The sequence below is a fragment of the Opisthocomus hoazin genome, chromosome 4 (assembly GCF_030867145.1).
Source record: "Opisthocomus hoazin isolate bOpiHoa1 chromosome 4, bOpiHoa1.hap1, whole genome shotgun sequence".
NCBI lineage: Eukaryota > Metazoa > Chordata > Aves > Opisthocomiformes > Opisthocomidae > Opisthocomus > Opisthocomus hoazin.
In genome coordinates, this window is record NC_134417.1 from 16,128,653 (window position 1) to 16,143,702 (window position 15,050).

The following is a 15,050-nucleotide window of genomic DNA, read 5'->3' on the forward strand; positions in this document are numbered from 1 at the left end:
GGAAGGCAATGTCTGAGTTTTAAATGGGCTTCAGTGCTAATAAAATATGCGAGCTGTGGGCCCTTCCTTCCTTCCAGCTCCAGCAATTTCACTAAGGCTGTGCCTGAGGACATCAGATAAGGGTCTGTCCTGAGGGCCTGTACAACAAGGGCTCACTTCATATTTCGAAGGCAGAAGAAAAATAATTACTTGTCAACCTGAGAGGCAGCAACCAGACTGACCAGAGCAGTGAAGGAGACCTTTTTTTTTTGTTTCGGGGAAAGAAAACAAACACGCCCAGTCTGGCGTGTTGGAGCATCAGCTGCAGGTGGGCAGCTGACTCCCGGGACTAGCACCCTTCCTCGGTGGGGAGAGAAGTCATTTTACAATGCAGAATAAGGCAAATGAAGTTTTCATTGCAGACAAAGAGTGGGAAACACTGCTGACAGCCAGCTCAGTGGGCTGATGCAACTGCAGCCCCAGGGAGACTGTTCAAAGGCTCTTTCAGTTATTTAATGAAGTGTGGTTGATTTTTGACCCCTCGGCTTCAGCGCCTGAAGTTTTCCATGAGTGTTTTAGGCCTTTCTCCTGTCCCTGAGCTCATTGACTACTAGGAGAATTTTTTAAATCGTGTTTCCCTAGATTTGTAATGCTTTTCTTTTTTGCTGCACGAAAGGCCACGCAACTGACAGAACAAATTCATCATATGGTGAAGCCGGGAGAGGGTTTGAGCCCAGGAGCCCACTGGAAGCACTGGGAATGTGAGGGGAACTCAGCCAGCTTGGGCAAACCACCTCCCCAGGCACCGCCTGGTCAACAAGGCTCCGGCATTTACCAGTTCCCACGGCACTTGTAACAACAGTAGGTTAAAGAAATCCATTTTATTAAGGGAGAAGGGACTTGTCTTAAAATTTTTTGACCAAGTTCTTATAAGCCACAGTGGATAACGCACTGTACTGCATGGTGCCCTCCTGCACTGGCTGGGGCTCCTGTTGCCCTCATTAGTAAAGTTTTATCCTTTGCAAAATGCAGCCTTGGTCCTCCTGCTCTAGAGGTTACCACCAGCAGCACGGCTTCTCCCACACCCCTCCCTTCCTCCCGACCCCCGGCTGGGGACCTGCCCTCCCGCACCCGACCCCAGACACAGCCCTGTGGCAAACACAACCACAGCTGGGCAAAAGCAATGCCAGAGAAACATGTTTCCAGCTGCACTTCTCAATTTAAATGAAGGAGAAGGACCGGGGCAGGCAGCACCCAGCTGCTGCTCTGCCCGTGGCTGCAGGTCCCTGGCTCAGATCACCAGCACCGGTGACATTGCTGCACCTCCGTGCTGGCATGGGACTGACGGTGAACGACACCTCGTCAGCTTGCAATATCGTAAAATATCTTAGCTGAGGCTGCAGTGAGTTTCTTTTGCGGGGCTAGCACCTGCGGTGCCGTCAGCCTCCCGGCTAGAGTACGTAGAAGTCGTTGTTGTTCGACAGGTCACTGTAATGGCAGAGGGCAAGAGCAGGAGCCTGTGCCGGTGGGGGCTCGGGTCGGCTTCTGCCCTGAACCCCCTGCACCGTGGGCCTGCCCGAGCCCGGTTTGCAGAGGTGAGCGTCCCACTTGGGCTCAGCCACAGCCCGACGCTTGCGCTTGAGTCTGCTGCCACCGTTGCAATAGGTCCCACAACACCGGCACGTCAAGAAGTGCTTGGCTCGGTGTTTGGCCTTTGACTCGGGGGCTGGGGCCGTACCCCCGGGAGTGAGAGTCCCTGCCACAGTGCCCCGTGGGTCGGGCTGCCCTTTCAACCGGCTCCGTCTCCTCTGGACGGGGTCCAGGCTGATGTCTGACTGGGAGGAGCAGCTCTCGTTCCAGCTGGCGCCGGCGCTCAGGCTGTGCAGCGGCAGGGCGAGCCGCAATGCCTTCCAGAATGGGGATCCTGAGCGCTTGGACTTCTCTCCCTTCCAGGTGACGAAGGAGACGGACTCCTTCAGCTGGAGGATGCTGGGGTGGGTGCACTGCAGCGGCCTGTACTCCACCACGATGAGCTTGGTGGCGATGGCGTTCTGGCACATGATGCCCAGCTTGAACTCCAGCAGGCTGATGCTCTTCTCCGTCAGGTAGTCGGGACTCAGGACCACGATCATCCTGCGGCTTCTCTGGATGAAGTCGAACACAGCTTCAGTGGTATCTAAGAGCGCAAGGGCAGAGGAGTTGGGGTGCACAAGGGGGAGGGAGTGGGGAGAGAAAAGCTGAAGGAAGCTGTTTGGTGGCGTAGCTGCACAGATCCCCCCTTCCCACGGAGGGAAACCTGGCACAAGCCCAGTGACTTTCTACTTGCCCACGTTCCTGCCAGCAGGGACTGCAGGAGCAATAGCAGCATTTTTGCTTTGCAGTTGCTTTTTGAGAAGGCTGAAGTGGTAAACGAGAAGCCAGGATAGCCAGATAAGCCAGGACCGTACTCTGACTTCTGCCCTGCACGGCATCACTGCTGCCAAGCCAAGTGCAGGAGGCTGAAGACAGGCAGGTCTTGTTCGGGAGCCACCTGCCCACAGCTCTGGCAAGCCCTTTGCACAGGGAAAATAAAGTGAAGCAAGCACGCAATCGTGCCACAGCTCGCACTGCCGAGGCTAAGACTCACCTCCCTCCCTCTCATGCTCTCTCATCTAGAAATCGAAGCCTCCAAACTTAGAAAGCAAAAATGTCAGCCTTAAACCTCTCCATCAGTTCCCCTAGCCGTGAGGGGGGGTGAAAACACTGTCCTTCAAAGCATTTTTTTGGGATTAATTGCAGTTTGTAAAGCTCAGCAAGATGCTCAGCTGGAATGGTGCCAGGCAAGGGCAGCATCTCTTTTATTATGAACATTGAAAAGCAGCAAACCTGAAGGATGTCCTTGGACTTCTCTCAATGGCTTGGGGATGCAGTGAGCGTATTGAAGGTGTCATGGCTCATGGGCAAGTAGTGGAAAGGATGGGACTTAAAAGGGCTATGACACTTAGAAATTAACCCAAGCTGATTAACAGAGCTGTAAAAACTTTAAAAACCCACCCACTTACTGAGTGCTTGTGTCTGAGATGGCGAGGGAGGGGCTGAGGACAAGGGGGTTTTCGAGCAGAACAGAGACCACTGGAGTAAGAGCTCTTGCATGGTCAGTGAGAAAAGCCTTGTAGGAATGTCTTGCAAAGAGCTGCTCCGGGGAGAAGAGCTACCTGCTGCTTCCATCGCTTTTCACACTGCTAAAGCCTTGATTCCTCAGTCTGGAGACTCCCCTCCCTCCCTGCCAGTGCAACACTGGTCTTTTATATAAATAAAAATACCACTCCTTCCCTGCAACAGCCGTGCCTTTTATTCTTCCAGCACTTGGCTGTCTCTTTTCTTATCTCACAGTGGAAGATGCACTGTTGCACCTGAATGCATCTTATTTTAATACTATACAGAGCATTCTTTTTTTCCCAAGATACACGACTAGCTGTAAAACTCATCGTCATTAGATCATCTGGGGACCAAGAACTTTGGATAGGAAAAATGATTGAACAATAACATCCTAATGGAGAAATACAGCACTGTGTGGTTCTTTAACATAATATTGGCATTTAAATCAAATTATTTATAGGGTTTTTTTCTTGTATATGAGGTTTGGAGGGATTTACCCCCCCAACACACAGAGGAAAACACTGATTCATTGAAACCAAAAGTAGATGATAAAGTCAGTTCTGTCAGAATTGTCACTTAATGCAGTGAAACATTCTTAGCACCCTATCGCCAAGGCACAAAGAATTGGCAGCAATCTCCCAATTTACTGAGTCCAGACCTCTTACAAACCTTTCTGTAACTGATTGAGATCTATTTTGAAATCAGCCAAGCTTCAACTTTTTGTGAAAGAGAAAGCACCTTTGCTGGTTTGAAAGGTCTTTCTTCTTGAAACTGGAATCACAGAATCACAGCGAAAGGTAGGCAGGAGCAGCCCCTGGGAGGTCACCTATTCTACCTGCCTGCTTAGAAAGCACAGGTTCAATTAATGTGAATGATTCCAGCCCCGATGAAATGAAATGTTTTGATTGAGCTGACAGTGATGGTTTTCTTTTATCAGTTTTGAAATTGCAAAACTTTTTGAGACTCGACATTTTTTTTGGTGGGGAAAATGCTCAAATTCCCAAAGATAGACTTTATTTCTGAGAATACGATGCTTTTAGACTTGGAAAATATGAAGATGAATGAACATTTTCCACCCAACTACCTAGAAGGTGATGGGCAAGGCAGCCTAAGAGTGAGTTTGATTTCTGTGTTTCGGGCAGATTTCCAAGATGTTCTGTTCTGGCTTGGTCTCTCAAGCAAAGGGATGGTGTTTCCTTCCCGTCTTTCTATCTCGTGATTGCTGAGTGAGCACTCTTCAGGCCAGAGGCTTTCTGTGTCTGCGTGTTTGCTGCTGGGTGTATTCCAATGCTGCGTGCCACTGTGTTGCTGCTTGCATGGCCCTGGTAGCAGTGGTGGTGCCTCAGGGTCTCTGCAGGCACACCATGAAACAGCCAGGAAAATGCCCCTCTCGAAGGAGATGTCCCCAAATGCTTGTGATGCTCGGACTACACGGTCATCTTTCTTTAATGGACTTTCGCAGACATAATGGGGAGGCAAATGACACTTATGAGAAATGCACAAGGACTGAAATGCAAAAGTGAAAATGTTTTATTGAAAAGCAGAAGAAAATAATACTGACACATCACAGACCAAATAACACAAAGGCAAAAACATACAGAAAAGAGAAGGGAAAACTCTGGAACAGCTGCACAACATCAAATGGTATGGGAGGGGGGAAGATATTTTTTCCAATTTGTGCCACGCTGTTTCCCCATGAAATAACAATGACGAACTTTGTATGAGCTGCATACTGATAAATGTTAGGTCAGAGCACAGAAACTCAAATGAATCAACTGAACCAGACAGATGCTGTGACAGAATCCCGCCGTGGGACCCACAGGTGGCATAGGATGAAATGGCAGGCGTATCTGAGGCGCTTTGCAGATCTGCATTACAGCTCGGTTTACCCCTAGCCTGACAGCTCCCAGCAAAGCCCCTGGCAAAGCTCCTGGGGAAGCAGAGCCTGCTCCAGCGCTATTCCTTCCACACTGCTCCCGTGGGACCTCTTGGGCCCCTTCAGACCATCACACCTTTTGCTTTGTGAGAGCTCTGCTGATCTTTCTCAGTAATCTTGTCCTGGGGTTCCAGTGGCACCAAGGGCCACTGCTATGTATGCCAGAGAAAGCCCTGGTCCATTGTTTATTTGGAAAAGTCTTCAGATAAAATCAGCAAAATAAATGACGTATATTGAACTTCCTAAAATAAACAGAATAACTAAAACATCAGCAGAAGTTCTCTTGGTACCTCAGCCAAAAGTAAGATGTGATGTGGTGAGGTCTGGGATGTTAATTGAATTTACGCAAATTTTTGAGTCAATTTTTAAAAAAATAAATTGGAATCTAACACAGTTCTGCTTTGGCCTCAGGGCCTTCCCTCTGCCTGCAGATCTGGCAGCTGATTACAGGAATGCTGAAAACACAAACAAAAAGGTGAAGCTGGGCAAAATGAGGCGGTTGCAATGGCTTCATAAAGCTCAGCATGGGTTTGGGTGCTGTCTTGTACAAATGAAGCTTTCTGGAGTGTGGGAAGCAGCTCTGTCCTTCCACAGCCAGTCACAGTAGAAAAATTTGTAAAAGCAAAGCTTTTGAGCACCTCTGAGCAGATGAGGAGCTCCACTGCCTTCAGTAAAGCTGCCTGGAATTTTACCTGCTTAAAGCAAAGCTTACTTGGGGGGTATATGAAGAGGAAGGTGAGAAAGAAGCTCTGTTTGTTCCATGTTTGTACAGTACCTGCTCAATGACATGGGTGGCTGTGGCTCCCCACTGCCCTGGAATAACATTATTAATCATAAGATGCTAAGAGCAAGAGGCTTTACCAGCGCCAGGATTCAGCCCCACACCTTTAAGGCTGGGGTGTTACTGGGATGCCCTCGAACCTCCCTGCTCAGCTGGGTGAATAGTGCATAGACTCCAATTCGTAGTGCTTTTTTAATGCCAAATGGCTGGACACCAACCAAGGGAAAGCATGAGTCAGAGGTGACTCAGGAACAACCATTACTGACAAAAAATTAGCATGCACTTAGTATGCATAATACTGAATTTCACAATTAGGTGGGAAGGCCTTTGCATTGCGAGCTATAGGAGTATGGAGACACCCCCAGAGCTTGTAGTTTTATGTGAAAATATTGTGAGCAATGGTACCAGTCAATGCCAGGGTCCTGCTATGCTTTGGTCTGTCCTACAAGGGAATGGACACTCCTCTCCTCAGTCTGAAAAGCCCGTCTGCCAGGGGTTAACTCACCAGGTCCTCTCCTACGCCTGCTGCCTCCCACTGAAGCAATGACTGGTACTCAGTGGTTTTTCATATTTCCATTTTGTGCAAACATTGCAGAAGATGAGATACATCCTCTGTTCTGCAACTTTGGTCTGGAAACAAGATGGGTGGAGACTTGCTGTGTAAAGCTAAGGCTAGTTTAAACCTGAGCCCTGAATTATGAATGGTAATGTAGTTCATACCCAGGCAGAGAATACCGAGTCTTCATAGAATCACAGAATAATTGGGTTGGAAGGGACCTTAAAAGTCATCTAGTCCAACCCCCCTGCAGTGAGCAGGGACATCTACCACTAGATCAGGTTGCTCAGAGCCCCATCCAACCTGACCTTGAATATTTCCAGTGATGGGGCATCTGCCCCCTCTCTGGTCAACCTGTGCCAGTGCCTCACCACCCTCATCATAAAAAATGTCTTCCTTAAATCATCTGAATCTACCCTCTTTTAGTTTAAACCATTACCCCTTGTCCTATCGCAACAGACCCTGTTAAAAAGCTTGTCCCCATCTTTCTTATAAGCTCCCTTTAAGTACTAGAAGGCTGCTCTAAGGTCTCCCTGGAGCCTTCTCTTCTGCAGGCTGAACAGCCCCAACTCTCTCAGCCTTTCCTCATAGTCTCACCAGCTGGACAGAGCTAGTAGTTTTTAGTAACTTCGAATAAGTTTGTGGGGTCTCCTGGGGAGCTGGACGCATATCCAGTGTCATCCCAGAGGCCTTGGCGGCACCTCACGTGATGCTTTCCCCCAGCCAGCAGCACAGAGGCAGTAGGTGGCTTCAGTAGTAAACTTGCATTCCTCGCAGCGCTTGTGAAGTCCCTGAGTTTACTCTACAAAGAAGCATTTCTCAGACATGCTCCAATGCCTGTACTGATGAGAGATTTGCCCTGGATTACAAGCCTTACAGCCCTGAAGGATCTGGGGTACTCGGGAGACTGCAGAGCCGCAGAGACCGACCACTCATTAGTAGAAATGCTACAATATAAATAACACCTAGCAGAAATGCGTGATCCCACAGTGATCAGGACTCCATAGCCGTGACTTGTATGAAAGGCTCCATACTGGAGCCACGTTTCTTACTGTTCCCCAGCCTCTGCAACAGGGACCAATGACCAGCAAGGAGCAAAGCTGCTCAGAAGAGGAAAGGAGCTCTGTCCTGGATGCTAACAAAGGTCCCAGAGGAACTGCATCTAGGAGTACTGGCCTATACAAGATCTATACATGACCTATCACAAGGTGCTGACTGCAGCCCACCTGGGTAGCCCAAATCTAGACCTTGAGCCCAGGACTTGTGCGTTTGATGACGAGGGTGTGCATTTGCAGAACGGAGGTGTATTCATCTTTGGTCTCCCTACTGCCAGGGCTGTAGGAAAGCAGCAAGGAGGCATGACTGTCCTCTGAAATGCTTGGTACGCAGTCCTTCATGGCAAAAGCCCTGAGTTCGTTCCCCCTCCCTGGCCTAACTTGTGGATCTTCAGGGCTTGTTTTGTTTTGTTTTCTGATGGTGTCAAACATTTTTCAGGGATACGTATGAGCCCATCAAGGCTCAAACTCCTGCTATTTCTTTTCACTGGCATTTCCACCTGCAGCTGCTTCCAGAACCTGCCCTTTGGGAACTTGGATTTCTCGCCTTTCCATTTAATGACAGTCAAGGCCGCTTTGGCCTGCTTCAGCTCCTTCACTTTGCTCTTCTTGATGGCTTTGTACTGCACTAGAATGACTTTGATGTTGCCCTTGGAGGCCATATTGTCTAGACCAGCTTTGAGCTCCAGCAGGGCCTGTGTTCCCTGCAAGACGTAATTGGGGCTCAGGACAACAAGCAGACGTTGGCTTTTCTGGATGAAGCTCAGGGTTTCGTCCGTGACAACTGAGAGAAAGAAACATTGAGGTGGTTAGTGATGGCCGAGAACATGCTGCTGAGCTGCTGATATGACACCAGGTGTCTCTTAAAGTGAACAATAAAATCCCTTGAAAGCTCTCTCTAGAGACTATACTGGTGCTTCCCAACCCTGCAAGCAATTCCAGGTAGGGCGTCCTACACCATGGCTGGTACCCACTGCCCCATACAGTGACATCTTCTGCTCCCAGCACCAGGCTGCCTACAGGTGTGTTTCCTCCCTGCCATGCTACACGGAGATACCTGAGGTAGCGACATCTAAAAAGCACTGTATTACATGGCAGTGACACCACCCAGTGCTATGAGGATGCCATGTGGCTAAGAGGGCTGCTCTGGTAGGCTCAGATTTAGCTTCCTTCCAGTGAGAGTGGAAAAAGAGGCTCTCTGGAGCAAAGCAGGAAAGTTGCCAGCTGGGCAACACATGACCTCAAGGAAAAGACTCAGCCTGAAGAGGCGCTGGGAAGACCGAATGCCTACGCTTACATCCTCCTTTCGCAGGTGTCGAGAATGGCTCTGGGTAATCCCTTCACTCCTCTTGCCTTGGTTTTTCCCATGGCAAACACACACAATAAGTGTCTACACCCTCCCTGAGTATCCTCGCCAGTTAATTTGTTTTGGAAGTACTACCACCCTAACTCCTGTTACTCCTCCAGCTGTTCCCATTGCTGTCATCAACGAAAGCAGATTTAAGTGTTTCTAGAAGTGGCAAGCAAACTGCTCTGATGACTTTTAATGAAGTGTCCCAAAAGTGACACCCTTCGAGCTGGAGACATGTCATGGTAACTGTGCATTCTCTTTGATTTTCTAACATCTGCAGGTAGACTGTCCTTAGGCACCTTTCTGCAATTAAGTTGTAAGTGTGAATCCCCGTGCTTGCACTCTCTGCTGCAGGATCTTCCACACTTCATTGACAAGGGAACACTCTTTACTGGTCAGAAAATACAGTGGAGAATAAAATAATGCTGACAGGCAACTTCATTTAGCTGTCAAGCCTGTTTGATTAGTTTCTGTCAGCAAACTCGTAGGATAATCCATCTCCCACTGTTTCTTCATCGAGGACAACATAACTCTCTACCCATGACACAGATGCACACTCTGGAGGAATGACACCAGCTGCCAAAAAATATATTCTTGACCCGCTGGGCTTCCCCAAGAAGGAGATTAGTCAAATCCTAGCTAAGGAGCAACAGGGAAGCCCCAGCAGTGTTGCGGAGGGCGGTGCCATGACGAGCCAGCCCAGCAGTGCTCCAGAAGGCTGGTGCTGGATTGGGGCTGGCAGCGACTGCCACGGTGAGCAGGGATGGGAGTGCTCCAGGCGTGAAGGTGGAGGGCAGGGAGCCCAGGAGAGCTGCTCTGGGAGGAAAATGAGACCCTCCAAAGGGAAAGGGGAATGATGGCAAGAAGCAGCAGAGGGAACAAGAGGGAGATGTACGTCTTGAGGAACAACTGGTAAGAACAGCTCAGAGCAAACCTGATCTGAGCCTGGCATGGGCATCAAGCAAACAGAGCCTGTAGGGTGCCCTGCCATGGCTTCGGGCTCTCTCTAGAAGGAACAGCACCAGGATTGCAGCTGTCTCCCTGTCCTCTGAGGCATACACATTATATCTGCCCTCAAACTCAGAGGTGGTGTGTCCTCGCAGTGATCTAGAAGACGAAAATAAAAGATCCCATACCGATTCTGCTCCTTCAGTCATGCTTCTGGGCTGGGACACCATCAGTCCCTCCTGCCCTACCCAAAAGGGACTCCAACGGACTTTATCAGCACAGGTTCTGTCATCAGCGGGGTCCTAACACAAAGCCCAGGAATTCAAAGTGGTGCAGTCTACACTAGCAGAAGTTCAGGCTTTGAACTTTTAGCAGGCATCAGGGATTATACAGCTAACTCAGCCCCCAGGACACTGGAAATTGGGTGTTGGCTAGATGTGCACGCTTGCTGTGGCACCTGTGTGACTGTACGCATAACTGGAGAGTCTCGCAGACTTCCACTCTTGGCGATTCCCTGCATCCCTCCAGCAGATGCTGTGTCCAGAACCTCGTATGATTTAGCTTGAAACAGTGAAAAAAATCTACATCTTAGTGAAAAGATGAATCTCACTACCTGCGACAAAGTACTTTTAACTATGGCAACTTTATTGTACGCCATGTCAGACAGGCTCTCCAATTAATGAGGGTGAGTGGGAGACCTTCTGGAAGGGCACATTATCTTATCACTGATGTTGGCAGGGTGCTTTCCACACCTCCCTGAAGCAGACATTCCTTGTTTTCATAGACACCATTACCCTCTGTAAGCTATCAGTCTTGTCCAGTATCACACTGCCCCTGCCTCTTTTCTTTCTAGCCTTGACTTTATCCTCTGTTTTTAAGGCTCAGAGGGTTTGCATGAGGCTCAGTGTTCTGGTTCCCTCACGCTGATGGATCAGTCGCTCCTGCACATCACTCCTGGGGAGAGCCACTGAAACGACTGACAACCACCACTTGCCCATCGCAGAGTTTTTGGTGGCCTGGAGCATCTGTGACATTGTCACGTGAGACACAAAACATTAGAACATACCAACAACAAGTCATTAATGGAGATGAGGAAAAACACAAAGGATGAAGTTATTCTAGATAGGCCAGTTCCAATCAATTACCAGTAGCTCAACAAACAATAGAAAGAATGCACACGGAGCACGGCCCCCTGTGAAATACTCACTTCCCCCGGGGAGGCTGTCTCTGTCAAAGATACACAGCTTGTACCCAAACTCGTTCTCCAAGACTCCCCGCAGTGTCAGCAGCACAAATTCCTCCTCCTCTGCGTTGCGTGCGTAGGACACGTACACATCATACTCCTTCCCGTCTGAGCGTCGGGAGCGCAGGGAAACACAAACGGCAGAAGAGACACTTGTGATACCGCGCATGCTGAGCCTCTGACTCGCTCCATGGGAAACGCAGATACGAAGGCTCGCTTTGAGGCCAGGCACCGCAGGTTAAGACACATCGATTTCCACAGTTACAAGACAGCAGTGCTGCCTCTGCCTACCCAGCCTGAACGCGCAGGTACCCAGACACTGCTGCGTTGCTGAAGGCACAAGACCGCAGCAAGACAACCAACTCATTCTGTCCAGGGTCCTTTTGTCTTTTGACATCTCTGACATTGGTTCCTCTCGTGCTGTCTGTCTATCCACATGAGCTGTCCCACCAGACAGAGACTTGCACCCCACCTACACACTTCGAGAGCTGCCGCACCCCCTCGGCAGGGTCACACCACAAGCTGCGAAGGATCGAACACCCTCCTCATCCCACAGAGGAAGAGATCTCAGCTCAGAGTCCCAAGAAATGAACTTCCAGTAACACAGGGAGGCTGTGGAGGAACTGGGGACAAAAGGGTGATTTCCAGATCCATCCTTTTGGATGCCTTCCCACATTTTAAAGCATACCACCCTGGTTTTGTGAATGCTTACACCTCTGCAGAGAATACAGAGGACTTCTCTCTGCTTTCCCCTGACCCAAGCCTGACTCCTCTTGCTCTAATATGCCCCACAAAACTGAATGCAGGTATAGAAATAGAAGGTCAAAATGTCATTATGCTGTCCAGAGAGTTAAAAATAGCTTATATGAAAATTCTTTTATGAAAATGAAGGGTCTGACCTATAGCAGGATAAAATAAATGTAAGTCTTCTAACTCCTTACCCAGAATGGTTTCATCTGTTCCAAAATGAGCCCGATAGAAGAGGACCATTTCAAGCCAATAAACATGATAGATGACTATTAGCACCACAACGAGCAGGATGGTTGCCCCCAATCCACAGGCCAGCTCCACGGTGTACTTCGGTGCTACAACTGGGTTCAAAAAGAAAGAGGGGGTCTGGTTTGCAAAACAGGCTGGGCTTTCAGCTAAGCAGAAACAAGCTTGCGTCACATGCAGCCAAACACCACAGACAAACAGCCAAGAGCCAAGCTGGCCCTTCTGAGGAAGATGACCACGTCAAGACTTTTCTGGCAGGACACATGATGGCTGGCCAATCTGGAGTCCCCGTTCTGGGTTACTAGGTCTGGCTGGGCTGGCAGACCAGGTCCAAGCACAGGAATTCTGTCTCTGAGCGAGACCCTGGGAGCAGCCAGATGGTAGAATGACCTGTTGATGGAAACCACCTGCCCAGTCCAAAGCCAGCGCATGAACATGACCTTCTCAGCAGTGTATGCAAACTCCTGGTGCAACACAACAGCACTTGTAGGAGAGCCAGCAAAAGCTCACCTGCAGTAAAATAAAGGCGATGGCCACCATTTTTCCTCCCCATCAAACACACACACTTCTTACGGCTTGTCCCAGACTGACAGCAAAGATATAACTAGCCATGGCTTGATTGTTCTCCACCAGGAAAGAAGAGCCAGAGTTCACTACAGAAAAGCTGAAATGTTTGCAAACAAATAGGACAACCTGTGAACATCAAGCCAGAACATCACAGGCCCCCCTCTAACTCATACACTGTCTGTCACATGACTGCTGCTTCTTTGTATTAAGGACAGAAAATAACTCTTTGAACTGTATCCCTGGGCAACTCCACTTTTATGGCGATTCAGGTAGCAGCTGACGTGCACAATGGCAAACTGCACGATAAAAGAACAGCAGTGAGTGGAAACATCACCAAATTCCAAGATTTAAGAAGTTTTATTAGAAACTGATTTACAAAAAAGAAAATGAAAGGAATTTAACAACTTTCATTAGGTGATGAGCAGCAGAAGTACATGAGAAGGAGAGGGAAATCGTCCAAAAAAAAAAGCAGGAAATGTACATAACCTAATGTAATGAAAAAGCTGGAGCCAACATATATATCTACTTGTTAAAAACTAGAAGACAAATGCTGAGGGGTTACATTCTGGCGTGCCTGATGTTCCTATGTGAAGTGGGATGGTATGCAGTGAGCTTAGCTTAAGGTTGCTCTGCCAGCAGTGGCTAGAGGGGGTTCTTGGGTTTTGCCATGGAACACAGCAGAAAGGAGTGGTGGTGAGTAACCAGGTCTGCTCAGAGCAAACGCACTCAACTGCCCAGGAGCAGACAGGAGAGGAAGAGACAGAGCATAGTACAGATCAGTCCACTAGAAAACAGCATTTAGGCACTGTTGTATAGAGAAAGAATCTGAAGATTCTGGATTTCCTTCTGCTACATGTACAAACATTGTCATCTCAGAAGAATTATCTGTGTATGGTGAACACATTGGCAGATGGTGTCAGCCTTTCTCAATTGTGGGTTTGGTCTATTGTTCCTTCCTAATGATCCAGAAAAGATTTGTCTCAAAGGAATGGGACTAAAAAGGAAGGGGGAGAAGTACCAAGCAGGAAGAGAAAGAGCTCTTCCAGCAAAGACCTCTGTGAGCCTTCCCATGCTAGCAGGGCAGAGGGAGGGGAAGGTGTCTGCCATGAGCTACATTAGGCAGGGCAGCATCGCTTATGGGAGAAGGGAGGTCTGACCTACAGCCAGCAGATGTTGGAGCTCTAGATGACGTTGATAAGGAGGTGGAAATATCCACCCTAATCAGGAAACCTCACATACCTATAGTGAAGGCACAGTTATTATTACTGAGCAGTGGGTCTGGGAAACAGGAACAAAATCTTTGATGAAAGAAAGATGTAGGAAAAAATCCGCACTGAACAGAGCTGGTTCAGCCCGTACCACCCACATGGAGACGGCTGTATATAGACTGGAGCATCATCACAGCAAGGAGTAAAACCACAGAGCGTCGTGGTTAGACTGCCTCACTCCCTGAGCAATGTCAACGAGTGCCGTCTGAAGGATGCCAACCAGTAGCTGCTGCGTCACACAAAACTGTCACGCAATCAAATATCCTGAAATAATTTCAAGCAGCCTGTCCCGTCAGGTCTGCTTCTATTGTGATACATGGATGGGATGACAACAACAGATCTATCCACCCTGCTCTCTCCCCAGGCACTTCACCGTGGTAGGGTGTATGTGACACGCGTCCTTTGCTCCCTGCCTCCAAGAAGTGGTGCAGTATCACAGCGATAATACAGCAGTGCATACAGAACAGCGTGTGCTGGGGGAAAAGGCCTGATGGAATTATGTGTTCCCCTGCTGTTTTGCAAGGCAAGGCTCAAGGCAGGACTGACTGCTCTCTCGGAGTATGCTTCACTTCACACTCATGCTCTGCAAGTGTTTTACCTTTCATGCGCACTACAGCCTGGCTATGGTCCTCGCCTTTGGCGTTTCTGGCATAGCAGGTATAATTCCTTTTCAAGTCCTCTGGTGTGGCTTTTGCAACTGTTAGAGTCCTTATGACAGTTTTGTCTTCAAAATCTCTAATAATTTCACTGTAAGAGAAAAACCAGAGTATTACATATGTGAAACTGCAGCAAGTTCTTAGTGACAAATACTCCTTTCCATGGCATAATCCGACTCTTTCATTAAAAAAACACCTACACTGATACTTCTAAATTGATACACACTTCAGGCTTTAATACACCTGCAGCTGTTCCTTTATCTGATTTGCCTTAATATTTATTTTGCCACTCATAATCTTCTCATTGCAGCTGCGTCACATCGCATTTTAGAGATGAAGGAAGTTCTTGCCTACAAAGCAACAAGATGTCATAAACTCGGGATTCAGAGCCCACGTCACATTCCCTGTGCAACCCTGGGTGAATCACTTTGTGTCTCTCTGGCTGAATTAATTATCTGCAAAATGGGGGTAATAGTATTTCCTTTTGCATTTCCTTTTTCTACTCAGGTTTGCAAAATAACTGGGGCAGCAACTGCCTTCCACATGTAATCAAGCACACAGCACATGGAACTCTGA

At 48.5% G+C, this 15,050-nt stretch overlaps 1 protein-coding gene across 4 annotated transcripts in view; it reads right to left on the minus strand.

The window, feature by feature from the left end:
* Positions 1–936: 936 nt before the first annotated feature.
* Positions 937–15,050, minus strand: part of IL1RAP (interleukin 1 receptor accessory protein) — a 48,807-nt gene continuing 34,693 nt past the window's right edge. For 3 of the 4 annotated variants that reach the window (XM_075418084.1, XM_075418083.1, XM_075418085.1), the window contains exons 8-11: positions 14,417–14,565; positions 11,929–12,078; positions 10,952–11,095; positions 937–2,155 (exon numbers count right to left, since the gene is read on the minus strand). In XM_075418084.1, the coding sequence (XP_075274199.1) occupies positions 1,431–2,155; positions 10,952–11,095; positions 11,929–12,078; positions 14,417–14,565 (1,168 nt within the window). In that variant the 3' untranslated portion in view covers positions 937–1,430. Of the gene's footprint in view, positions 2,156–4,663; positions 8,230–10,951; positions 11,096–11,928; positions 12,079–14,416; positions 14,566–15,050 lie in introns of those variants that run through there. The other variant, XM_075418086.1, reaches the window with a different exon arrangement.